This window comes from Herpailurus yagouaroundi, unplaced genomic scaffold (genome assembly GCF_014898765.1).
Source record: "Herpailurus yagouaroundi ecotype Mexico unplaced genomic scaffold, PumYag 67005, whole genome shotgun sequence".
Lineage (NCBI taxonomy): Eukaryota > Metazoa > Chordata > Mammalia > Carnivora > Felidae > Herpailurus > Herpailurus yagouaroundi.
Genome location: NW_024419868.1, coordinates 389,102 through 415,946, shown reverse-complemented (window position 1 = coordinate 415,946; position 26,845 = coordinate 389,102). Strand labels below are relative to the sequence as shown.

Below are 26,845 nucleotides of genomic sequence, written 5' to 3'. Positions count from 1 at the left end.
AGATATTTGTAGAATTCTGGTATTCCAATGACACCATGCTTCATTTTCAATACCATAAAACAGTAATTCGTTATCTCCATTGTAGCTCTTCTTTTACACCATAAACATTGAGGAAGGCTAACTGGACAATATTAGTTCCTTTTCTGAAAATATAATGCCAGAGAACCTTTCCTGGAATGCAACAGACAACTTCACAATTTTGGGAATGTAGTTCAGGCCATCACTTTCATTTCTTGGAAACCAATTTCAGCAAAGTCAGCCAGTTTATCACCTGCCAAATGAGCTTCCCAAAGGCATAATTTTGCTAGAAACAAGCAAATACAACGATACATTTGTGAAGGTATTTTTGAATAAACCTGCTTTTATTCAGAGTGCCTCTCTAGATGAGTTGCAATGTCAACCAAACAGGTCAAGTATTCTATTTCAATCTTTGCTGGTGCACTGAATGCTCTTTGGATGCCAGAAGTCCCTTTTTTTAGTATCTTCAGTACCACGCCTCAGCCAAGGCAATCAGTCTACATATAATAGGGCAGATTTGCATAACGTGCATCTAATAATTCAAAGTATTCAGCTTTGTTTGGTGTAAGCCACATTATTAATCACTAGTTCCTAACATGATTCATTTTGAACATTTTTGCATAATAATTGAATCCTAAGGAGTGACATAATTAAAATCTTTAAGTCCTTATAAAGTGTTTCTGCTTCAAATTGAAATATTCTGAGTCCAAGAGTAACACTATGGCAGAAGCACCTTCTGTAGTCATAATTTTGACCAACCTATACCAAAAATTTCATGACTTTCCTTAACACACAAAATCCAGGTATTTGTGAATGTACCTGTCATAGGCTCCAAGTCCCAAAGAATTAGATTCCATCAAAATTCTTAACACATGAATTATATCTAGGTGCAATTTTTCTCAAACTTTAGGGTGCATCAGAATCAGCTAGAAGACTCGTTAAAACAGATTGACAACCCCACCTCCAGCTTCTGATATGGTAGGTCTGGACTAGGGTCTGTGAATCTGCATTTCTAACAAGTTTCCAGGTGATACAGTACTGTTGGTCAGGAACCATACTGTGAGAACTACTGGCTAGGCACAGTGAAGTGTACAGCTGTATGGGGAGTGCTTATATCTATGTAGCCAACTGAGATCTAAAACTTCACAAATAACTTACTGTCCCCAAAATGTTCAGCCACCAATGTTTAACATCCTGAGCAACAGTATTTCGTACCTTTACAAATGCTTGTTCATTATGTAATTTCTGTTGTATTCAACAGACATTTTCTTAAACTACCACCGACAAGATTTTCAAGCCCTGGCAATGCTTTCATTTACTATATAAATGCATTTCATAACAGTATCACCTACTCTGTCTGTATTCCAAAACACAGCCTATTGAAATTCCAAGCCCTATTAAAAGTTTTGTTTCAGCACTCTTCATTTTTATACACTGGTCATATTTCCTACAATGGTTTATTTTAAAATGATGTCTTAAATTGCAGTATTTCAACAGACATATTTTATTTAGATATAGAGGAATACTCATCACTTTCACCAAGAAATAGGTTCTCTCTGATTTTCCTTTAAATGTGTGATCTTCTTCAGATGATTATTGCCAGCTTTTTGATTTAAGAGAGAGAGTGAATATCTAAAACTGGTATTTGAGATACAAATGGAAGCCTTACAAATGGTAGACAACACCTCAAGCTCCATGACTGCCTTTTGCCTTAGGGCATAAAATGTATGGAGACTTAAGTACTTCAGTGTATTCTTTGTGCCATAACAGTGCCCAGAAGATGGACTAGCCTCCTCGTACAGTTCTGGTTCAGGTGCTTTGGCTGTGCTAAGAATTGTTCAATAGACCAAATTTAAGCCTTACATAGTGACCTGATATGAAGACCTTTCTGCTGAAATTGACCTCTTTACAGATATGCCTATCAGCAAATTGGCAAAAGGAAGTTTCCCAAAGACAAAAGATACCTCGGTTAAGAATTTTAAGCATATTTTAGTGTTTTTAAATTTTCATTAGTTATGTAACAACTGTTCATTCTTCCAACCAGTGCTTTCTGCACACTTGCCATGTGCCCAAATACTGTGTGAGTAGATGCAAAGATCAAGTCGCCTACATATAACAGATAATCACAATATATTATGGTACAAGCCAATGGAAATATATAGAGTACTATGGAAACACAGGAGAGACTGAAATTAATATGAACTAACACGTATGTAGTAGGTTTCACATATATTATAGCTGGTAATTCTCTTGACTGTCCTGGGAAACATGGTATCACTTTCTTATCCACTTCATAAACGAAGATTCTCAAAATGAAATAATAAATTACCCAAGATCCCACTAGTGACTTGAATGCAAGTCTTTGGACTTCAATTCATTTGGTCTTTTCACTATAGCACAACAATCTCTTGTCACTGAATTAAAAAAAATTATCTTTAAATACATGACCTTCTTGTGTGATTTTGTCACTTTTCATAGATGTGGGTGCAAGAAATATTTCATGCTTATCAAAACTACTATTAAAAAGTACAACAATCAATGATGTTTTCATTACCTATTTCTATGTAACAAATTACCCCAAAAACTTAGTGGCTTAAAAAAAAACATTTATTATCTCATAGTATCTGTGGGCATGGCTTAACTGGGTCCTCTGGCTCAGGGTCTCTCACAGGCTGCAATCAGAGTATTAGCCAAGGCTGTAGTCATCTCAAGGCTCAACTGGGAAGGATCCATTTCCAAGCTCACTCACTTGGCTGTTGACAGGATTCAGTTCCTTGTGGGTTGTTGGATTGAGGGCCTCAGTTCCTCACTGGCTGTTAGTTGGAGGTTGCCCTCAGTTTCTTGTCATGTGGGCCTCTCCATAGGGCAGCTCACAGTATGGCAGCTTGCTTCATCAGAGTGATCAAGCAAGAAGAGCCAGAGAGAGAGAGAGAGAGAGAGAGAGAGAGAGAGAGAGAGAGCGCAAACAAGATGGAAGTCATAGTTTTTTAATAACCTAATCTTGAAAGTGACATCTCATCACTTTGTTGTAGTCTGTTCATTAGAAACAAGTCACTAGGTCCAGCCCATAAACAAGGGATGGGGGGAGATTACACAAGAGTGTGAATACCAGCAGGTGGGAATCATTGGGAGCCATTGATATAAGATGGCTATCATGAATGGCAAGAGGTACTTGGTCACTGTGTCAGGAAGATACCATGGAATCATAGAGATTCCAATAAATGAAGACCATGTGGCTCAGCAAAAGGGGGCAATTGGTGTTGCCAAAGGGTCTGATAGTTCAAGAGTGGTTGGAAAGTCAGAATTTTTTGTAACATTTCACAATTTTTTAAATGCTGGCAAGAAATCCATATTTTTCAAAAAAGAAATGTGTTCATATAATGCAAGTTAAATGATAGAGGGAAATGAAACATCATTCAACTAGATGATGCCTTAATATTCAGTCCAAACCCGCTATTTGATTTCAGATTCTGGTAAACACTACTGATCAAAACACTGCTGATCAATAAAGATCAATGGAGTTCTTTAAAAAAATGTATGGGCCTACTGGCTGCCAGTTTGCCATCCTTGCCATAATCTTTGTAATTTCCTTTATGGTAAAAGAGTAAGGGTTTTGGTATCTGGTATGTAAATCGTGGTTCTGCCACTTCCATTGACTATGTCCTTGGGCCTATGACAAGGGCCAGAGAAATGATCCTCTGGGCTCATATTGTTAGTATTTTCATACTTGTCTCACCTAACAAGGTCCTGGAGAGACAGAGTATCCTCCTGACCTCAACACTCCCTTAACTCACATCCCTACTTCATTTTCCTCCACAGCACTTACTATACCACCTAAAATATTATATATATTTTGTCTTTTTATCTTATTGTCTGTCCTCCCCACTAGAATGTAAACTTCATAAGATCAGAAAACTGTCTTGTTCACTACTTTATCTTCATAATCTTGAACTGTGCCTGGCACACAGGACTCGTGCAATAAATATTTATTGAATGAATGAATTCCATTGTTCATAGTACTTAGCATGGGGTCTGGCACAAAGAAGATGCTCAAAAAATGTTACTTGAACTGAAAACCATTCACTGTCCTGAGAAGACAAATAGGATGAAATGAGGCCAGAGAATGGCAGGCAGAACACGAAGGACTCTGCAGGCCACCATTCTAAACTTAAAGCATGAGAGTGAAATGATCTAGGTCCAACATACATGGCACCAAAGATATTCTGTTCAAAGTAATAGTAGCTAGCATTTATATAGGATTTACTATGTGCCATGTAATGTTATAAGCACCTTACTTGCATTAAATCGTTTAAGACTCACCACAAAATGTGTGATACAGGTATTATTACTACCCCTCATTTTCCAGATGAGGAAACGGAGGCACAGAGAGGTTAACTTGCCTAAGTTTACCTATCTAGTAGGGAGAAAAACAAGGATTTAAACCCAGGCAGTCTGGTTCCAAGTTCTGTTGTCTTAGCCATTATGCTCCACAAGCTAAATATAAGAAAAATAATCTGGAAAAGGTTTAGTTTGAAATGCAACTATGCTATTTTGCAATATGTTAAAGATGAAGGATTTTGGTCTCAAATATATTTAGGCTTGTATCTTGGCTCAACCGTTTTCTAGCAGTGCAAACTTATGCTGATTCTGTTTTTATTTTAGCCATTAAAAAAAAAGGACATTAATATATATCCTGAGAGGTGGTTGTGAGGATGAAATGACATAATGAATCTATGTAAGGTACCCAGCCCATGTGGTAGCTATTGTTACTACCACCAAGAAGGAATGTATTCTATAAATGTATTGCTAAGTAGCTACCAAACTTACTTTTACTTAACAGAGTTTTTCAATTCCACTTGGAATTTAAGTTGATTTACAGGGAATTAATATGTAACATTATAAAACACTGGTTCTAAATTCTTCCTCATCTGACCCTTAAAGCTCTCTATAGTCAATCAACCAACCAATCTCTCTCTCACAACAACCATTATTGTATACAATGTGTCCAGCCCTAAAAGCAAATCCCTGCCCTCTTGGAATTCAATTAAAAGAGAATTATATACAAACTTCTAGTTATAAAATAAATACGCTCTGGGGATGTAATGTACAGCATGGGAAAAAAGAGAATTAAATGTGATATAAAAATACTATGAAAGAGAAAAAATGAGAGGTAATTCAAGAGCATTTGGGTAGCACATCATCAACCTTGGCTGGGAAAGAGTCATATTATTTTTGATCAATATGTAGGAATATGCTATGCAAGGGTGAGAGCGACATAAGAAAAGCACTATGTAAGAACACACTGTATACCCAGGAAACTAAAAAGTTCAGAATGGTTGGGACATTCCGAATGGTTGGACCAGGTGTGGGTAAACACCAAGTAAGGCTGGAGAGAGTTTGGGATCAGACTGTGAAAGGCATTGTCCGCCAGGCTGAGAAGTCTGGACTTGGAAGGGTAGGTAAAAAGTAGCCAGTGTTTATCTTTGGGCAATGAAGTCGGCTTTGGTTTTCAGGATGATATCCCTGACAGTAATGTAGAAGACGGGCTCTTGTCCAGAAAGTGGTAAAGGAAAAAGTTAAGGCTATTTTCATGGTTCAGATAAGAAATGATGGCAGCCTAAACTAAGGCAATCGGGGTGGAAGTGGCTGGACTCATGAGACATTTTTGAGGTATAGAGGTGACAGGACTGGGTAACCAAGTGGATATGGGAGGTGACAGGAGAGTGAAGAATTAAGGACTCCATCTTTTCTGGCTTGAAATAGATAAAAGACAAGGTTCAAAGGAAAAGAGAACACTGAAAATAGAACAAGTTTTGGGGGAAAATAATGAGCTCCATCTTGAATATTTTTTTAATTTAAGTGACCTGTAAGACATTGAGTAGCAGAGCTGAAAAGATACTTTGAAAGCTCATGAGAGAGGTTGGGGGTAGAGAAAGAGCTATAAGAATCATCAGAATATAGTTAATATTTAAAGCCATGATAATGGAGAAGATTGCTCAGGAAGTGAATATAGGAGAATATGGCTAGGACAGAAGTCTTGAGAACACTGAAGCTTAAGGAAGCAGGCAGAGGAGGAGGAATAACTTAGGAAAGGAGAAAGAACTAGAGACATATAAAGAGAATCAGAAGTGAGCAGCATTATGAAATTCAAGGAAGGAAATTTAAAGAAAGGATAGCTCAATAGTGAAAATCACCTCAAAAAGGACCAAGAAAGGGTAACAGTGGAAATGGATGTGGCAGCTTCAGAATGGTGACATTAGATAGCAAGTGGCAATAGGCTAGGGAATGGGAATTAATACAGTCTTTGTTCATGAATAATGGTTAAAAGGGAAGAACAGGGATAAAGATAATGGCTTAAGGGAATTACAAAGTAAAGGCAAGGTTTTTGTTGTTTGAAGAGTATTTGTTTATGCTGTAAGTGAAAGAAACCAGAGAGAGAGAGAGACACACACAGAGAGAGAGAGACACACACACACACACAGAGAGAGAGAGAGAGAGAGAGAGGGAGAGAGAGAGAGACTGAAAAGGCAGAAAAGAAAGATTGCTAGGACTCACTCACTTCATACTTAGCTTACACATGTGCTTTATATTGGTAGTATTTGTGCATTTAGCAATGCTGGCATAGAGTGCTTAACAAATTGATTTATTATTATTTTTCTTCATGTATTTATTCATATTATCTGGCCAATAAAAGTACACAATCTTACACAAGAAGATACAAAAAGAAGCGGATAGGGGCGCCTGGGTGGCTCAGTTGGTTAAGCGTCTGACTTCAGCTCAGGTCATGATCTCATAGTTGGGGAGTTTGAGCCCCATGTCGGGCTCTGTGCTGTCAGTTCAGAGCTGGAGCCTGCTTCAGATTCTGTGTCTCCCTCTTTCTCTGCCCCTCCCTTGCTCACTCTCGCTTGCTCTCTCTCTCTCTCTCTCAAAAATACACATTAAAAAAAATTCTTTTTAAAAAGAAGGAAATAGTGTAGTGGAACTGTGGAAAGGGACTTTGAGCAATACAGACCCAGAACAGGGATTTTTATCCAGCACCTAATAGTGTCCAGACCAAAGAAATAGGAAGAATACTGGGCATTCTTGCAAGCTTGTGAGGAATAAATGAGGTATTTGAAAAGCACTTTATGTACAACTTGGTGCTCAGGAAGTAATAATAATTATTATAATAATTTTTCCTACCACTAGAGCACCTAGGAGTGGCACTGAGGGTATAAGTAAATAACCCGGAAGCATAGCAGTCATTGCTATACTGCATTTTAGAGAATGAAAGCATAAAATGGTATCAGCTCTTGGTCAGACTTTTCAAAACTTTGATCGCTCATGTACTACCAACATGATATCTGCCACATCCAAGTATTGTAACTTAATACTTTTCTTTAAATCAACTCATTTTTCTTTAATTGGTCCCATTCTAAAGAATTATAGCTGTGAAGTGGTGGGTTTTATGTGTTATCTTTTTTTAACCGTTAAAGTATTCATCCCCATAACCACCCCACATCATTTCCCAAACCACATTCTAAAACTGCTTTTGGCTGCTCTACTTTTGAGACCCAGGCTAGCAATTGGTCAGTTTACTTCATTTTAATGCTATTGATGATTACACTTACAAAGGTTTGCAGGACATAGCAATGAAACCAACCAAATGACAAAATTCATGCCAATAATCTTTTCATGGGCAGTCTTAAGTTACCTAGCGTTAACCAGACAACCCAGCAATTTATCTTTTATTTAATACCTGCACAAACGGAAATAAGATTAGGAATAAAGACTCATTTTGTAGCTTAGTCTGAAGAACAAAACCAAGAAGAGAAATACAGTAGTGGGTTTTGTTCTGAAGCACTAGCATTTCAGTCAAAAGAAGTGGTAAGCATGCAGATCATCCGAGTGAAAATCTGCTATCTTCAAAATAGTGGAACACTCCTCTATAAAAGCAAATCACAGCTGTTTACATCAGCTATTAACCAGTATCTTTTAAGTGTGTACTATAAACCAGGAAGCTCTCCATCACTCCAACAACAAAGATCACCAACCAAAATCAGGAAAGAGAACTTCGTTCACTGGTAACGAAAATAAATAATTTCTTTACGTATGTGATTTTGCAGTCAGTCTTAAATTCACTATATTAAGAGCCACACTACACACTTTTTAGGTTACTCATACAATCCACTCTCTTAGAATTACTGACCTACCTATTCATTCAGGAAAAAAATGTGTCCTAAACCCAAAATATACAAGATATTAATGGAGAATATGAAAAGATCAAAGAGTGTTTACAATGTAGCATAGGGAATAAGATTTATATATTCCCCAAATGGTAGTTCTCAGGACTGAAGAGGACTGCTGGGAATTTTTTCCCCAATATTTTATTATGAAAAACTTCAAACATTTGGCAAAGTTGAAATTTTACAGTGAGTAAAATACCCACCGCTGAGATTCTACCATTTTCTCCACACTTGCTTTATCACATATCAGTCCATCTTATTGTGATAAACTGCTGGGATTTTAAAAATGAGACTATGTGTGATGGAGAATTTTGGTAAGCCATATTAAGTTTGCTTCTCAAAACTTTTGACTGCTGGGGGTGCATGAACAAAAAAAGTTTGGAAACCACAAATCCATACTCCGTGTTTAATTCTCCTGCCAACCTCTAATCCAAATCCATTCAGATCTCATGGCTAGCCATTTTAGGTTTCCACACCCTTGTCCACCACCTTGCTTATCCTTTCCAGCCCTCTCCAAGGCTCAGCACCAATCTGTGAAGCCTCCCCCAACTTTCAAACCCTCACCCAGAATTAACTATGCGCCCTGTAGGGGCCATATTTTTCATCATTTGCAATTAGCTAACAGTATCTGCAACTCGGTTTTGTCTTTCACTAAACTGACCTCCTTAAGTACAGGGATTTCCTTTTTTTTTTTTTTTAACCTCTGAATCCTCAGCAACAGGCATAGTACCTAGCCTACAGCAAGCACTCAATAAATGAATATAAACGAATGACCCAGACCTGTCTTTACCAAGGAGCCAGGGAACATTTTGAGTATGGGAATGATCTAATCACATTGGCACTCTAGAAAGATTCATCTTAGAGCACCGTTGTTAAGAGCATGGGCTCTGGAGCCAGACTGCCTGGGCATGGATCCCAGAACCTCAGCTCTGCCATTAATAGCTGGGTGACTTTGGGCAAGTTTCTAAACCTCCTGTGCCTCAGTTTCCTCATTTGGAAAACAGGGATGATACTGCTTCACAGGTTATTGTTGAGGATCAAATAAAATAATTTTGTTGTTAAAGCACATAGATTAGCACCTGACACCTACTAAGCATTCCATTAGTCATTGTTGCCAGCAACCAGGTTAATGACAATGAGGTAAAAAGTCCTTAAAGCTTGGGTGGCAGCAATGAAAACAAAGTGGAAAGAATCATCATGAATGAAGAATTTACTGAAATATGGTCAGGAAGGCAAGCAAATGAATGTCTATTATTTTTTTCTACTATATATGTTTAAGATAGCTCATGACTGGATTTTCTTATTATTAAAAACAGCTATAATCTATCCAGCCCAGGCACAGATTTGATGTGCACAAGGCGTTCTAGCATGACTGAACTATGGCCACAAACTCTATGACCACTGCAAGCTTTCAGTCTTTCAATGAGATTTTTTTTTCCTCCTCATTACTCCACCCAGGACCATTTCTTTATCATTCTCAAAATTCACTGTCCTGTCTTTTAACTGTGAGCACATACCCAAGAGCCTCGGATGGGAATAGGGTTTGAGATTTTGTCCTACCCAACCCTGTACTTTTTCTTCTTCCTGCCCACCTCCTTTACTTCCCAAACCTTGCTATTCCCTACACGTAAGAACTTGAAACCTAAGAGTATGGGAAAGTATCAGAGCAGCAGGAGTGGTGCCAAGAACTGGGGAGGCTGCCAAGCTGTTCCCCAGGCCCCATAAACAGTAACCAACTACATGCAGAGATTGGACTTAACTGCCCATGGGGCCTAACATGCTTGATATTCCTTTTGCTCCTCATTCTTTCTCCTACTTAAAGCAGCCTCCTCCCAAACCCATAACCCATTCAAATCCAACCCATCCCTGAAGAACTAAATGAGATCCAACTTTTTTGAGGAAGCCTCCCCTTACAATAGTAGCCCACAGATATCCCCCAACACACACACAACAGATACTGTACTTACAATCTGTACCATGAAGCAGAATCACATACACACTTATACCATTAAATAAATCTTCCATGCTTACATATTTGATTTTCCAAGGGTAGGACCCCCATGTCTCACATGTCCCTTAAACCCCTTACTCTCAGTGGTCTAATAATTGTTGAACAGTGACTGAGTCAGTGGGTTTTTAAATTTTTTGTTTAGTCTAAAGCAGGAGGAAACAGAAGCATATGCAAATGAAAAAGACTGAATGGACACATGGGTAAAAAAAAATCTCAATGGGTCAAATGGGGGGAAAGTTGTAGACGAAAGGTATTCATGTAACATTTGTTTAACTGATTTGCTGCAAGGTTGGAAAAGAGACATACGGAAGAGAGATGCCAACTGGAAAGGGCATTTCAGCTTGAGGCAGAAGACAGTAGGAGAAAGATGGGGCTACAAAAGAAATTCGGCTAAAACCCAGAGACGGGTCACTGGATAAGTGAAAGTAAAGAGAGTTATTGGGGTGACACAGGTAGAGATGTACTTCTGTTGGTCAGCGAATCGGTAGGGGGTGGTATGAAGGGGAAGGTGGATGGATAAAATGACAGTGGATAATTAGGCAAGTAGGTTAGCTGATTAGGCGGTGAGTGGGTAGATGGGTGGCAGGTTAGTGGGTGGTTAGGTGTTTAGCTGGGAGGGTATAGGTGTGGGGCACATTATTTAAGATCCGGCCCCTCCCTCACCTTGACCCGGAAGCGGATGAGTGCTAGCCTCACGCAGTGGCTCAGGCAGGCCGGTGGCAGGAACCAGGCCCGTGGAGGAGGGGTGCCCTTGTTGCCCACGTGTCCCACGATCAGTTGCGCTGTCTGCCGCTCGGCCTGGCACCGACGGCCCCACTCGGCCAGCCGGTCCTTTCCCAGGCCCCCGGGAAACATGACCACCAGCTCCAGGCCGTCGCCGCCGGGATAGGCACAAGCCTGGCATAGCGCTGACAAGTAGCCCAGCATGGCGTTCCATTGGCCACCACACACCCAATCCGTCTGGTAGCCACCATAAAGCCGCGGAAGCGCCGAGCCCGCGTCCACAAGCACCCGGGCCCCGGGCAGCGGAGGGGGCGGCGGGTGCAGCCCAGGGTGCGCCTGGCCGTGGTGGTGGAAGTGGTGAGCGGGGTGATGGTGCCGAGTCGGCCCCGCGCCCCCGGAGTAGGCACCCAAGGCAGCGGGCGGGAGTGGCGGTTGCAGAGGCGCAGAGCCCCTGGCGGTGCGTGGAGCCCCGGGAGCTAGCGCTGCCGGAGGAGGCAGCTGGCGATGCTGGTGCTGTTGCTGCTGGCGCGAGACCGTGCGCGCGAGTTTGAGGAGGTCCACGGGCACCACGGCCCCGGGACAGCGCTTCTCCAGGAACTCTTGGAAGCCCTGGACGCCCATGCTTCGTCGGTGGGCAGACGAGACGGCGGCTGCGCGAGCAGGTTAGGTGGCGATCTGGGCGCGAAGCTGGGGACGGACGCGTGCGCACTCCGCGGGGGGCGAGGGGGCGGGAAAAGGATTCCCGAGGGGAGGGGTGAGCGGGCGAGGGGATGAGGGGGGGGTGGGGAGGAGACCAACAGATTGGATTTGGGTGAGGAGGAGGAGTGAGGCCGGCCGGATTTAGGAAAGGCTGAGAGGATAAAAGCGATGATGGACTCTAGTCACTCCCCCCCCCCCCCCCCGCCGGCCGCGCTTCACCGCTTCAAAAGGGGTGAAGGCTCTCCCTTCCACCGCCGGGAGCCATGTTGCCTCGTCTTCTCTATGGTACTCGCTTTCTAGACGGGGGAGGGGGAGCAGGGCGGGGCGGGGCAGAGGGGCATCCTGGGAGTTGTAGTCTTCTCTACGGCCTCAGGATGCAGTCTGGGAACAAGATTTACCACCCCTTTCTGCCCTTGAGCTCACAGGATCTGAAGTAGTGGGGTGTGATATGTGTTTAGGATTTGCACTACAACTCCTGGCGTCCGCCTAGTTGCTTCAGGCTATTTACCGCCTTTTCCAGGAAAAGGAGTTTGGGGAGAAGTGATGCATCATGGGAAAGGAAGTAGAATGGATTAATTGAATTCAGCTGAAGTATGTTAAAATTCTCCAGGAGGGAGAATTTTTTTTTTTTTTTTTTGCTGGGGCGTGGTGGGGGAATATGTGTAGCTTTTAATGAATGAGATGGGACACATGAAATTTAAAAGCGATAACCGACATTTCTGTAGTAATCCACTTAACTTTTAACTACCATAATTCTTCAAAGCATTGTTGGCCCCAATTTATGAGTGGTGAAATTGACATTATTTGCCGGACGCAGTGCAGAAACAAAATGAAATTGAGTATCCCTTTTCTTCAAAATCTCTTTGGTGTGGGAAATAAGTACCAATACAAATTAAACTTCAAGTTGTATCTTTCCAGTACTCACTGAGCTACAGTGTTGTATAGTTAGGACCTTTGTTTCTAAACTTCATTGTGAATCAATCTGTCGGGAAGCTTTTGCAAAATAACTGCAAGGGCTACAATTCCGGACGGACAGAATCATAATCTTTTGAAAAAAATAGATTTTCAGTTGATTTTTGATGTAGCACCAGTCTTCTGGCTGGCCTCTAGGGCCCACTCTCTTAGCAGGAGGAGGGCAGAAAACATGTTTTGTAATAGTAGCCAGATCTGGCTTGGAACATGAGAGATGGGAGATCATGGCAGGCAGAGTTAGAATACAAAAGTGCAGAGCCCAAGAGTAGTAAAGATGAATGAAGTTGGAGAACAGTCTATTAGGATGCAAAAGCTGTAAAAGCTTCAAGCTCCATAAAGGAATTTATCATAAAAGAATAGTGGAGATAGAACAAGACAGATTTGCAAAGAATAAATAAATGGTGAAGCAGTGCATATAGGGAACTCTTGAAAATGCCCAGTGAAAGTAGAGAACAGTAGCTTGAATGGATGAAAGATGGAAAGAATAGAGGTTTTCTAGTACAGTGAACACCTGTTGGATTGTCTGCTTAGCCCTCCTTTTCTGGGAAATGACTCTCCTCCCATTGACCGAGTTACAGCAAAAACTGTCATGTTCTTATAACCGTAGCTCAGTGGGTCACAGGTGGACAAATAATCCAAGCTGGGTCCATCAGACTCTCATTCCCTAGAAAGCTGGAATTGAACCACAGAGATCAGTTTTTCCTAAGCATAAAACTTGGAAGCTGTCAGCAATTTTCCCACCACAGGGACAGAGGTATAAGATACTGATCTACAGAAAGAGAAGAAAAATTCAGATTCTCAGCACAGAGATGAGACATAGTCTTCACTGTGTTTAAATTCCAGGTTATCATTCCTGAAACATTTCTAGTCCTTGGTTTCTGTGAGGCAACCCCATATACTTATTATTACTACTTTTACAAAGTAGTTAGAAACTACTTATGACCAAAAACAAAGTTCAAGACCTGATATGAGAAATAGAGTATGGCAATTTACAGACCCTAAAATACGAAATTGGCAGAGATTGGAGATATCCCACATCAGTTAATGGAAGTTGGCATTCTGTGTTATCTGGCAGCAAAGCATTTGCTTACTGCTCTCGGGGCTCAAAACAGAGCATGGGCTTTGCTGAATTAACAGTGGTAGAACTCTGTCTCATGTCAAATGTTTCAGTGGTTCAAGTGGTTAGGAAATTGGCACTTAGGTAATTGGAATGAGGTTATCTGTGTAAGCCTCTATAGATTCCTTGTTCTCCAAATCCCCCAAATGTGATGAGGTCTCCTTCTGTAAATGGATTTAGCTGGAATCAAAGAGAGGGTAGGCATAACATTCCCAGAGCAGATCAGAAAAGAGAGGCTTTACAGCCTTGAACACAGCCTATTATTTCCTACCTAAGCTCTGAACTGAAGATCTTGAGTGGAATGCTAGGGAGAATGAGCCAAGTCGTTAGGTAGAGTGCTAAGAAATAGAAACTGCAACAGGATGAGCCAGATTATTCCCTTTAGTAGACCTGAAGATTCAAAGAGCATAATTTGACAAGATTCTTGGACTGATTAGCATTCAAAGTCCCCTCAAATGAAATCCACAGGCAGTCAAATTAGGTTCTGAGGAAGTTTTATCACGAGAAAATCGTATCTAGTGAATAGGGACCAGAGTCAGAACAGCGATTTTCAAAGTTTGGTCCCTGGACTGGCGCATCAGCATCACCTACAAACTGTTAGAAATTCTCAGGCCTCACCTCAGACCTCCAGAATCAGAAACCGTGAGTGGGGCCAGCAATACTCATTTTAAGTAATGTCAAAGATAAACAAAACTCGACATTAGTTAAAGCAGTGAAAACATTTTATTCAGTAACTACTGCCAGTAGGGGAAAAAAACTGAGCTCTGTTCCCACTTGCACAGAGGTGACTAGGTGTTTTAAAGAGAGGATGAGGGAAGAAAGAGAAGGAGGGCACAAGGACTCAAGTAGAGTGAAGGAAGTGAAAAATTACAAAAAGTGGGTGATAGTGTAAAAGGGAGTAGGCCAGCTCGGTCTGCTAGCTGGCAGTTGTTGAACTTAGGATGCTATCCTCCTACAGACTGGGGGGGAGGTAAAGGCCCTAGCCTTCCTGATGATTACATTTCAAAGGAGTGGCTCTCAGGTACTTAAGAAATATCTGAGTTGTAGGAGATACATATACATCTCAAGGGGACAGGGGAAGAACTCACAAGGCTCTAAAAGGGAGGTCAGGGGCCTATCTTTAAGTGTTGGCTAGAACAAACTGTAAATTCTTTTGATAGCCCTAAGCTTTCCAGATGGGAAATGGGTCATCTCAGAGACTAGCCTTAGGCTGCTAGAAGCCATACTAAAGTTTGGTCAAGTCTCTTGGTGCAGGTGTTTGAAGGGAGAGTTCATGTCAGGAAAGTTTTTGCCGGTCTCACTCCAGGTGACTCTAATTCACTCTCAAGTTTGAGAATCGCTGCTCTTCTAGAGTATGCCCTAGGCCCAAGTACAGACTGGTTAAGTGAGAAGGTAAATTGACTCCCATAAATTTTTCTATGCCTGTAATTTATTCCTTTATTCCTATCCAGGTGCACTTCGGTGCATACTTGGTCCTGGTGGCTGATAATGGTGTGCCCTTCTTTCCTAAAGGGGAATTTTGATTGTGGTTAATCTGTTTCTCTATTTCTCATGTTAGATTTATTGTTAGTAGTTAAGTTTATTAAAGGTTGCAGGATCAAGAGGAGTTACGTTTAGCTTGTCGCTGAAGTAGACGAGGAAGGGGCAGGTCTATGCCATGCTATTGCTTCTGGATGCAGAAGTTGCATCTGACTTGCAGTTGTCCGTGGATTATGTTAGGTATGGGCATTTGGGAATTGTAGATATGGGGAAGATGGCATATGTGTTGATGGACCATGAAGAAGAGAAGTTTAAGTAAACATCTGTTGTTTTGTCTTCCCAGCACCCCTTTTCTACCACCTTCTCTGCCTTATCCTCAGGGCTGCAGCAGGAGCCATCCTTCATGTACCTTCATAGATAATTTGGGATTGAGCTGGAGGAGAGATGAAAAATCCTGGCTGCATTCAAGCATCTGATGTATTTGTTCCTAAGGCCCATCTGCATTATCCCTGGGTTTTGTGAGACACTACCATCTTTATAATAAATTCCTCTTTTTGCTTAAGCTTGTTCACATCAGATTTCTATTACTTGTACACAAGAGTCTTAACATAATACAGTTGAAACTTTATGCTGGATTGGCCAAAGAGGGTAGAGATAACATAGGCCAAAGCCCTGAAAGTTGAAGCCCTGAGAGGGGACAATAGATGTCACAGAATAGTAGTTGAAGTGCGTGCTTTGGAGCCAAGATCTGGGTTCCAATACCAGTTCAACTCCTTATTAGCTATCTGACTTTAACAAGTTACTTAGCCTCTTGATCCCTTACTGTATCTGTGAAATAGGGATTCGTTAATTTATTCAACAGATTTGGCACCTACTACATGCCTGGAATAAAGCTGGGCACTGGGGAAAAAGCAGTTTTCGACAGGGAGCTTAGAAGTGAGATGGTAACGATACTTACCTCAGAAGCTTGTGAGGATTGTGAAGATTAAATGTGAAGATTAAATGATGTAAAGTGCTTAGCACAATAACTGGCACAGTAAGTTCCTAATAAATGTTCACTTGTGTCGTGAAAGGTGGAGAGAAACATAAAGAGGTTGCACGGAGAGTTGACAGTGGACTCAATCTTCTGACATGTTCCACTTAAGTAGCAACTAGCTGTTCAGTTTCTGCAAGGGGCCCACTTAGCTTTCTCTACTGCCCAAATCTTTGGGGCCTGTTTGAGAGGCTATAGGTTCATATGGTTATAGAAAGTAGTTCATTAGAAGGTCTAATGAGGCTGCCATATTTCTTGCTTTTCTTGAACCAATAACTGGCTAATAGCAAGTAGGGAAGTCATTTGATTAATAAAGGAGACGATGACAGTGGTCCTCAACCTTAATTACATTACTGTGTGTATGTAATGATACTGGTTATAGGGATGGGACACAGACACATTTTTTATTTCCACTTGTGGTAAAATACATACAACAGAATTTACCATCTTAACCATTTTCAAGTGTGCAGTTCAGTAGTGTTAAGTATATTCACATTGTTGTGCTTTACATAGCTCTAAATAGCTTCCCAGGTGATTTTAATATGCAGTCAGGGTTGAGAACCTCTGAGATGGAATGTAGAACCCTTACAAATACTGCTTAAATTCTTTTTTTTTTTAATTTTTTTTAACGTTTATTTATTTTTGAGACACAGAGAGACAGAGCATGAATGGGGGAGGGTCAGAGAGAGAGAGACACAGAATCTGAAACAGGCTCCAGGCTCTGAGCTGTCAGCACAGAGCCCGACACGGGGCTCGAACTCATGGACCACGAGATCATGACCTGAGCCGAAGTCGGAAGCTTAACCGACCGAGCCACCCAGGCACCCCAATACTGCTTAAATTCTTGAGGCTGTTTCCTTATTTGTAACGTGCATGTGAGCTAGTCCTTTCCATTTCTTTATCACAAGGTCCTGCTCCTATTTGGACCATTACTTATGCTGTACATCTTCATTTCTGTCTTGAGCTTCCTTTGTAAGACCCCACCTTCTTTTCCCCAACTACTACTAGTTCAGCTCTTTCTAAACTCTTTAGTCACAGAAAATTCTACCATCTCATTCTTTTTTTAAAACTTTTTTTAAAGTTTATTTATCTATTTTGAGAGAGACAGAGACAGTACACTGGGGCAAGGGCAGCTAGGGAGGGAGAGAAAGAATCCCAAGCAGGCTCTGTACTGCCAGCACAGAGCTTGATGTGGGGCCCAAACCCACAAAGATCATGACCTGAGCTGAAATCAAGAATTGGACACTTAACCAACTGAGCCACCCAGGTGGCTCTCTACCATTTCATGTATCTAGTGGTGTACATTTTAAATGGGTTTTATATTGTCTTATGCCCCAACTGAAACACTTTCACTCTGAACCTCACTCTGTCACATCATCCAACACCTTTTGGGCCAATACCTAATCTCCTCCACCAACAGACCTCACATTGACTCACAAGTTGGGTCCAATTTTGTCACCTGTTTCCTCTTCTCTTAACATAGCGAATATGTAACGTCCCTTGAGTAGTTGTTACTATCATTTGAAGAAGCCTACTGTGTACCGGATATAATGCTAAGCTCTTTATATGCTTTTTCATTTAGTCTGGAAACAACCCCAACTGAGACAGCTATCCTTTTTACAGATAAGAAAATTGAAGCAGAAAAGTTAAGCAGTTTTCCCAAGTTCACAAAGCTAGAATAAAAACCCAGGTCTGCTGGGCTCTAAAAAGTAACTGTATTAACTGTAATAAGAATCAGGGCCCATTTCCAAACCAGCCTGGTTTCCCCAGTACAATTTTACTGTGGAAGTCACCAGAAGTATGTCACAGTGAATACAATTAAAAAATTTAGGGACAGGGGTCGCTGCTTTTATATATCCTATTTAATATTCACAACCACCTCATTTTATAAATGAGAAAGTAGAAGTTTGAGAGGTCTGCAAATCAAAACCCATGCTTGTTCCACTATGTACCTTAGGTCCTTCCTTTAGCAATCACCTAACAGAATGCCTCAGAGTTACCGGGTCAATAAGTAAAGGTAATAGATTTTTTAAAATCCTCATCTAATTTTGGATAATTTTTTTTAATTTTTTTTTTCAATGTTTATTTATTTTTGGGACAGAGAGAGACACAGCATGAACGGGGGAGGGGCAGAGAGAGAGGGAGACACAGAATCGGAAACAGGCTCCAGGCTCTGAGCCATCAGCCCAGAGCCTGACGCGGGGCTCGAACTCCCGAACCGCGAGATCGTGACCTGGCTGAAGTCGGAAGCTTAACCGACTGCGCCACCCAGGCGCCCCTAATTTTGGATAATTTTGATAAGCCTCTAACTCTTCCTCCATGGCTGTTTGCATAAACATATGCATGTTTCTTCTAAGTTATCAAGTGAACAAGTGATCTGATCTCATTGGGCAGTTTCCCAAGTCACTGTAGTGTGATGAGAGATGTGGGAGGGAAATTTCAAAACGTACTTTTTGCTAAAGGTGTTTTGTTGAAACAATGTCAATATGAAAAAGGAAAACTCAAGTTTGTGCAAAGGGCACATTTTGAATCCTTTATGAAACAAGCACTGCCGGGGGGGGGGGGGGGGAGGCGCCTGGGTGGCTTAGTTGGTTGGGCTACCGACTTCGGCTCAGGTCATGATCTCAGTTCGTGGTTCGAGCCCCGTGCGGGGCTTGTGCTGACGGCTCAGAGCCTGGAGCCTGCTTCAGATTCTGTGTCTCCCCCTCTGTCTCTGCCCCTCCCCTGCTCACACTCTGTGTCTGTCTCTCAATAATAAATAAACGTTAAAAAATTAAAAAGAAACAAGCACTGGATATAACCTCATGAAAGATATATAAGAAAAGAGTACATACTAATCCTGATAATAGATGAAAACTTATTGCAAATGTATTTGCATTATTTTTCATACAGTATATCTGAGAGTTGTATGGCTTGGAGTTTTTCCCATGAGCTTGGGAGTCAGACAGACCTGGGTTTGGGTACAGGCTTCACCATTTCCTAGCTATGTTACCATGGAAAATTCTTTAATCTCTCTGATCCATAAATTTTCTCTGTAAAGTGGAGATAATAACAGACTTAGTTTATAGGATTGTTTTGTGAAATAAAAATACCACAGGTAAAGGCCTAGATAACACAACAAGTACTAAGAAAGTCATAGTGACTGTTACAATTATGGCTCATTGAGAAGGGTGGAGAAGAGGTGCAGCCAAAATTTCCTGGGGCTATAAATCAAGAGGTAATACACGGCTTGGTTAATTTGTTCAGTCCTATAATCTATAGGACTAAATTTTTTAAATCTGCTAAATTACACTGGATAAATGAATAACCAGTTTAAGCCAGGTGATTGCAATGACTATGAAAGCATTTTAATAAGATAACATATTCATTTTATAACACAGCCTTTATTTTCTGTTTCAAAACAAAATTTCCAAGAAACAAAATACTTACAATGGCTGGGTACAAATGAAATAAAAATCACAGTTTCAAAGAACCAAAATCAGACAACTGCTTAAAGGCAGATCACTTGGTTTACCAAAAACAATCCCCCCCAAAAGCAAAACAAAACAAAAAGTTAATGTCAAGAAGGATTAAAATTAAAATTAAGTTTAACAACATACTATATAATGCTACATTCCCCAGTTAAGAAAGGTGAGTTCACATATACAACTAAATGAGTGGCTGAAATTCTGCATACTTCATAGTAAATTATGCATGAAAGTTTATTAATTGCATAAACTTCCTGAGTGGCTCCCATGCTGCACTAGGTCTACATGCTTAATATTCATATCAAACAAATTACAGCTTTAAGTGATTGAGCATGACAGACCTTGAACAACTGCACTTTCCGATCAGTCACTATTTTCTGCTGAGGGTACGTTCTGGACCACAAACCTCAATCTGAAATCTTAATTTATAGTGAAAAGAAATGTAACTTAAAAAAAAAAAAAACCTGGAAGGATGACAAGCACGCATTTAGGGGTTTATTTTACACTGGCACATTTTTTTCTCAAAAGCCCAGTTTCTCTTTTCCCTTCTTGCTTGACTTTTAGCCTTTTTGAGGTGGTTTTTAACTAAAAGAAAACCTTCCATGATGGAAGCTGTTAGTTTGTACACTCCTCCAACTATCTCAGTTGAAAATAACTTGGGTGTAACCTAGCCACTACCCCAGGCCCCTGCCTATCTTGGCTATCAGGGACCCCGACCAATGTTTGTGTTCATCCTTCACATACAAAGACTATTTCCATGGTGATCTGAAAGCATTTGGCTCCATAAAAATGTCATAGTAATTTCAAAGGATTTTACCAAGTTTGAGTGTTAACAATTTTACCAACTGGATTGGATTAAAACAAAATCTGAATCCCAGAAATTACATTTATCAAATCAATGGCCTTTTCTACAACCCACCCCCTTTTCTGGTTCATCTTCAAAGTGGGGGGGGGGGGGATAAAAAAAGTCTACAATAAACAACAGAATGAAAAAATGAACAACCTATTCTTAAAAAAATGGCCTGCACACCACCTCAAATCTCAAGTTTTTCTGAACCAAACAGAAGATTAAATAACTGAATCCCAAAGTGATGCCAAATATACTTCAGGAATATATATAGCCTGAAATACAGCATTTGCTAAGATTAAATATGCTGTAGTGTTACACACCGTAAACATGTGAAACAAGGAACATGTGGCTTACAAACATTAGCTGAGTTTCTGGAAAAACAAAAAATGCATCATTCAGAAAAGACCACAAAGAAAGTCAATGCCTCCAATAAACTTTAGAGATCAGATAAACAGTTACCACCAACTACAATTCAACTAAAAGCATACAGCCATTTTAACAAAATGCCACTGCAAATACCTAGCAATATGCTAATATGCTGAATGACAGGCCACTGCTGTAGGATTTATCAACTATTTCACTGCGGTAGTTAAAGCAATTTCAACCCATAGCCCTTTAGGCACACAAGACAAGAAATGCATCTTTAATAAAAGATGCTAAGTTACAGGCACTGGACTGTCTAATTTAGTACTTTCTTACTATTTATTTTACAATGGACTCCTACAACTAAGTCCTACATTGCCACCAGCTGGGTGTACTTCTCTGCTCTCCATCCCCAAATCCCCAAAGCTTATTCTGCAGAGGCACATGGCTCTCATCACTTAAACACAGATTGGTGGCAGAGTGATGGTCCCACTCATCTCAAACTCATGGTTAGCAGTGGGACAAGGAGGCAGGCCAGATTTGGAACCTGAAAGAATACTGAGAATCAAGGCAAAAAAGCAAGTTTCACAGGCAGTGTTTACTTGTACACCCCCAAACAGCACTGAAAACGAGGTAGATAAACAAAAGTAATTGGACTGTAATTAAATCTGAAGTTCTAAAATGATACATCCCATCATACTGCACATAACACCACACTCAATCCAAAAATCACAGCAGAAAAGTGCCTTTTAAACTTTCACAGATAATTTTGCTGTCAAACCATTAGAATTCATGCTTGATATAAAATTGGCAAGAAAAGGATGAAAAACAAAATGGATATTTGTTATATTACAGCAAATTACCTTAAATAGAGATTCAAGACTGCTACAAATATACATAGGGTTATTTTCATTAGATTTACACCAATACTGGTTTCATATTCTTATGATGTTAACACACAACTTCACAAACATAGCAGCATGTACTTCATGATGAAATGCTCACATTGCCACATATGGAGATACAGTACTATTCATCAGACTTGTACTTGGAGAAGTAAACATGGTAGTTGGACATACAGACTATCCCCCAAATAAACTTTACAAGCAGGATTGTTTAGTACAACCTTTTTCTGTTCTACAAAAAGGAAAATGAAAAAGGATAGGTTTGTGTGGTTTTTTGGAAATGGGTAGAAGGCCCTTGTTATATAGTAGGCATTTTGTTAAGTAAGAAGGGAATTTCTGAGCTTCACCTCAAGAGTTAATTATTTCTGGGGAGGAAAATTACCTCAGCAAGGATGAAAACAGCACTATTATATGAGTTAGCAAAATTATGAAATAATGCAAAACCCCTAGGTAAAAAACTAGCCAATATTTACAGTCAAAGTGACTATCATCTGAATCAAACATTTAAGTAATGGGGAAAAAACCCACAGTGGTGTGAATAACACTGTTTTCTTCATTTCCGCACAAACTCACTTTTTTTCTGTATTTTTAAACTTATACATGTTACGTATACATAATGTATATATAACATATGTTAACCCAACTACTGCAGTCAGCATGGAGACAGCAGTACACTATTCACCATCTTCAAACTTTAGAAGACTACTTTTCTTTCCAGCAAAAAAATCTGAAAAGATTCTAAATATTACAAGGCACTGCAAAAGTCTGCAGGCAAATGAGTGATGAATTATACATAAAACAGAGGTGGTGGCAAAATGTGGGACATCTGATGCAGAGCAGCCATTAATAAATGTAATTGTGCATGTCATCCATGGAGGTTTTTTCATCCTGGGGTACACTGTTTAAAAGGATTACAACTGGAGAAGAAGGGATCTTAAAACCTGCAGGATTTTCACTTTATAGGTTGTAAGTCTCAATGTGATTAAACAAGCCAACTCTTATAATGAAACACGAGCAGTTTTAAAGAATTATGGATTTTAGGTGCATTGTTTTTGTACACATGGAAAACACTGCAATGCAAGCATTTGCATTACACTAATGTCCTAAAATCACTGCAACTTGCAAACCAACACTGTAGAAGAAATTTGAAGAATCTGTACATAAGATTTAGAAAGACTCACCCAAACCAGAGTATGTTTTCATTTATGAAAAGAAACTGTGGTTCTTATCAACAGCAATTCTGAAAATGCTGCTTTAGACACCCCAAATGATAGTGACAGAACCTTCATGATGGTTAGTGTGATCCTCAGGTAAGCAATATCAGACACATTTTTTGAAAAGGGTACTGAATGTCATAAAGTAGACTATGCAAAAAACAAACAAACAAACAAGCAAACAAAACAAGAAACTACACCTATTAAGTTTTCCTTACCTGCCAAGCTCATGGGGTAAAAATTTTAGAGGAACTTGGAGGAAAATCTTTTAACAGAAATGTTGGGTGATAATTTGGAATGTTTACCAGTAGACAGAACTCATTATCAGGTAAATGTGTACTAGAAATGACCTTGAAATTTTCAGAGTGGAAGGTAAGTATTTTAAATGTGTATATGTAGTAGTTGATAAATACCATTTAAGAATTCTGTTTGGGTTTCACAGACTGAACATTAGGTAACTCTGTGACCAGCCTTTTAAGATTATTATAGTTAACCTTCCTGAAATCCCAAAGTGTCTATTTTTACATTGCCTCACCTCCTCCTAAAACTGGATAAAACCCAGTAAAGTGCAACTTGACAGTGATCTCTCTCAGATTCTAAAGAGGCTGCCAAATCATCTAAGATCTAAAATCATTTAGGATGCTATATATACTAATAAGAAATTATAGCAACTAAAAAATGGTAATAAAAAAAAAAGCTAAGGGCAACTTAAATAGTGTCCTTTGAGGGTCTACTATCTCACTGCGGGACAGTGTATACCCCACATCTTAGAACCCTGTAAAGCCAGTGTTTCATGTGTAAGTCTCAAAACGTACAACCTGCTGTGTCAAGTACATTTTACTTCAGAAGAATGGATCAATAGAGGTGTAAGTTGAATTCTCTTTGTTAGGAATACAAAGATTCCCCCCAAATGAGATTCGTATCAGCTGCAATATATCCCTTGCAAAAGAATGCAAGCCAAATCAATGCCTCTCAGATGCTCAAAAACAATGTAGTGTGCACATGAGAAACAAGGAGATAGCTACTTTGAATTACTATTGAAATCCTAAAGTAGCTACAGTATCTGCAGAATCAAGGAACTGTTACAGTTCTGTTTTTTCCTTTCTCTCCGCCTCACTTAAAACAAGGCTTTACTCCTACTGCTGTGACGACGGGAAGAAAATCACATTAAAAAGGGCTCATGGTCTATACTGGTTGACAAAGTTATTCTAATTTTATATACCAAAACATTTCCTGCAGCAAGTTACCCTGCCTTCTGTGAAAGGTAAACCTAAGATAAACATGTGAAGAATCCCATAAGACTCCGGCTGTTGGAGGGTCTCACTTCGTCCACGTTTGGGGAGTTTCAATTTAAATAGTTTTTATACATTTTAAAGTATCATCCAGCTGCAGATAGCAGCAGTAAAAAATGGGGGCTTCTCAGCAATTCATGGAAAGTGTCCTGGAAATGTTAATGCTCAAGCTGAGCTTATTAAAGCATTCTGAACGGTATTTTTAAAAAATCAAGTATCAAAGAGGATAGGATTTGAAGTGAAAAAACATTTCTGTGTGCAGTGCTCTATGTACAAACTGCACAGTTCTTTAGAATGATGAGCTATATAAAATACCACAATGAAACAAACAAACAAAAAAATACAGTGGAAGGTAAACTCAAACGAGGGAAAATATGGCAGAACCCAAGAAGAAGAATGTTTAGTATCTTAGGTATCATGAAAATAATTCTGAAAAAATTCTCCCTTTTCTTCATCATCTACTCTGATTCATTTGGGACCAGGCGGGATGGCAGATGGATTCTGCACTGATGAAGCTGGAAATGCCTGTAAATTCATTCCCGGCTGGAATGGTCCCCCAGATTGAGTCGGAATTACTACAGACTGTTGTGGTGTTCCTGAAATTCCTACCCATTGTACTGGGTATCCTGGCCCCCCCACAGCATTATACTGACAGACATGGGGCATTCCATATGATGATAATGTCCCAGGAAATGAAGGGAGTGAGAGTCCTTGTGGCAAGGAGGTTGGGACAGCTCCACGGATTTGGGACAGAGAAGAAATCCATGTTGATGTGTAGCCCATGGTAGATGGAGTATTCTAACGAAAACAAAAATAAAAACAAAAGATCAGTTTATTTGGTAGATGCTTTTACCCATCTATATTCTTTCCTATTCTTTTTGGCTTACTACTCCCATTATTACTATGAGCAGCTACCATTTTTGGAGCACCTTTCTGTGTGCCAAGCATAGTTGCATACCTTATTTCATTTCCTCTTCATTACTGACCTGCAAGGTAGGCATTTTCAGATATGGAAACCGAAGCTAAAAATTGGTAACACCAAATATCACTAAGTAACTTAATAGTGAGGTGAGAATTAACTCCAGTGAATAGAGTTAGCACTCTGTTTATTATTTAGTGTCGTCTCCTTTCTTTATGCTAGCACTACTCTTTATAATTTTACTTCTTTCTGCCAGCCCCATGAATTCTCTCATGCAGAACCACAGACCATAGCCCAACTTACTACAGAATTCTTTGGAGACAGAGGAGCATGATTATGTGTGGCCCAGGAGAAAGAACCTGGCACACAGAGTAGATGCTCAATAAATGTCACCTCCCTACCCACTCCTACTCATTGCGTTAAAGTCTAACATTTCTGTTGCATTTTGGGAAGTTTTTGGCAGTATTCTGAAAATATATTCCTGCCTGACCTTATCATGTCCTACTACGATTATGCATGTGTATAGAGATTACTGAAATCTTATACACATGGTAATAATAAGTCTAATGGAAGTAAATAATTCTCACTTAAAGGAGAGTTTGGTATCAGTCGCTAATGCTAAGTTCCTCTAAATCGAAAAGTCAAGCCTAAACCCTTTTAAATAAACTTTCAAACTAAAGTTGAAATAAAGGCTTTGCCCGACTCAAGAATGAATGACCGTATCTCCTGAGGTAAAAATACATTTATTTAGAGTTCAGTAATCCCTTCTTCATATCAGTGTTTTTGTCCTGTTAAAGTAAAATTAAATGTAATACTTCTGAGTCAAAAGAGCACATAAATTCTACTCCTGATATCATTATTATAATATATGTTAACTTGGATTTAAATTATATAAATAGGAGATGGAGAGGGAAGATGGCGGCGTAGGAGGACGCTGGGCTCACCGTGAGTCCTACTGATCACTTAGATTCCACCTACACCTGCCTAAATAACCCAGAAAACCGCCAGAGGATTAGCAGAACGGAGTCGCCGGAGCCAAGCACAGACGAGAGGCCCACGGAAGAGGGTAGGAAGGGCGGCGAGGCGGTGCGCGCTCCACGGACTGGCGGGAGGGAGCCGGGGCGGAGGGGCGGCTCGCCGGCCAAGCAGAGCCCCCGAGTCTGGCTTGCAAAAAGCGGAGGGGCCTGAAGGACTGTGTTCCGACAGCAAGCGCGACTTAGCGGCTGGGAGGCCATAAGTTAACAGCTCTGCTCAGAAAGCGGGAAGGCTGGAGGACAAAGGGAAGGAGAGCTGCTGAGCCCCCTGACGACAGAGCTCAGTTTGGTGGGGAACAAAGGCGCTCGCCAGCGCCATCTCCCCCGCCCATCCCCCAGCCAAAATCCCAAAGAGAAACAGTTCCTGCCAGGGAACTTGCTCGCTCCACACAAACACCCAACTCTGCGCTTCTGCGGAGCCAAACCTCCGGCAGCGGATCTGACTCCCTCCGGCTGCCACAGGGCCCCTCCTGAAGCGGATCACCTAAGGAGAAGCAAGCTAAGCCTGCCCCTCCTGCCCCTGT

At 40.5% G+C, this 26,845-nt stretch overlaps 2 protein-coding genes and 1 long non-coding RNA gene across 8 annotated transcripts in view; 1 reads left to right on the top strand and 2 right to left on the bottom strand.

The window, feature by feature from the left end:
* FAM120C (family with sequence similarity 120 member C) overlaps positions 1-11,661 on the bottom strand; it is a 111,805-nt gene extending 100,144 nt beyond the window's left edge. Inside the window, exons 1-2 of one of the 2 annotated variants that reach the window (XM_040466915.1) lie at positions 10,918-11,661; positions 2,604-2,906 (exon numbers count right to left, since the gene is read on the bottom strand). In XM_040466915.1, coding sequence (XP_040322849.1) covers positions 2,889-2,906; positions 10,918-11,598 — 699 coding nt within the window. In that variant the 5' untranslated portion in view covers positions 11,599-11,661 and the 3' untranslated portion in view covers positions 2,604-2,888. Of the gene's footprint in view, positions 1-2,603; positions 2,907-10,917 lie in introns of those variants that run through there. The other variant, XM_040466914.1, reaches the window with a different exon arrangement.
* Positions 11,662-11,793: 132 nt separating this feature from the next.
* On the top strand, positions 11,794-15,806 carry LOC121024718 (uncharacterized). The gene is made up of 2 exons (XR_005787798.1): positions 11,794-11,961; positions 15,588-15,806. It is a non-coding gene; the product is annotated as an uncharacterized LOC121024718 (long non-coding RNA).
* A 3,796-nt stretch (positions 15,807-19,602) lies between these two features.
* Positions 19,603-26,845, bottom strand: part of WNK3 (WNK lysine deficient protein kinase 3) — a 205,089-nt gene continuing 197,846 nt past the window's right edge. For all 5 annotated transcript variants that reach the window (XM_040466921.1, XM_040466923.1, XM_040466920.1 and 2 more), the window contains exon 23: positions 19,603-25,166. In XM_040466921.1, coding sequence (XP_040322855.1) covers positions 24,837-25,166 — 330 coding nt within the window. In that variant the 3' untranslated portion in view covers positions 19,603-24,836. The remainder of the gene's footprint in view (positions 25,167-26,845) is intronic.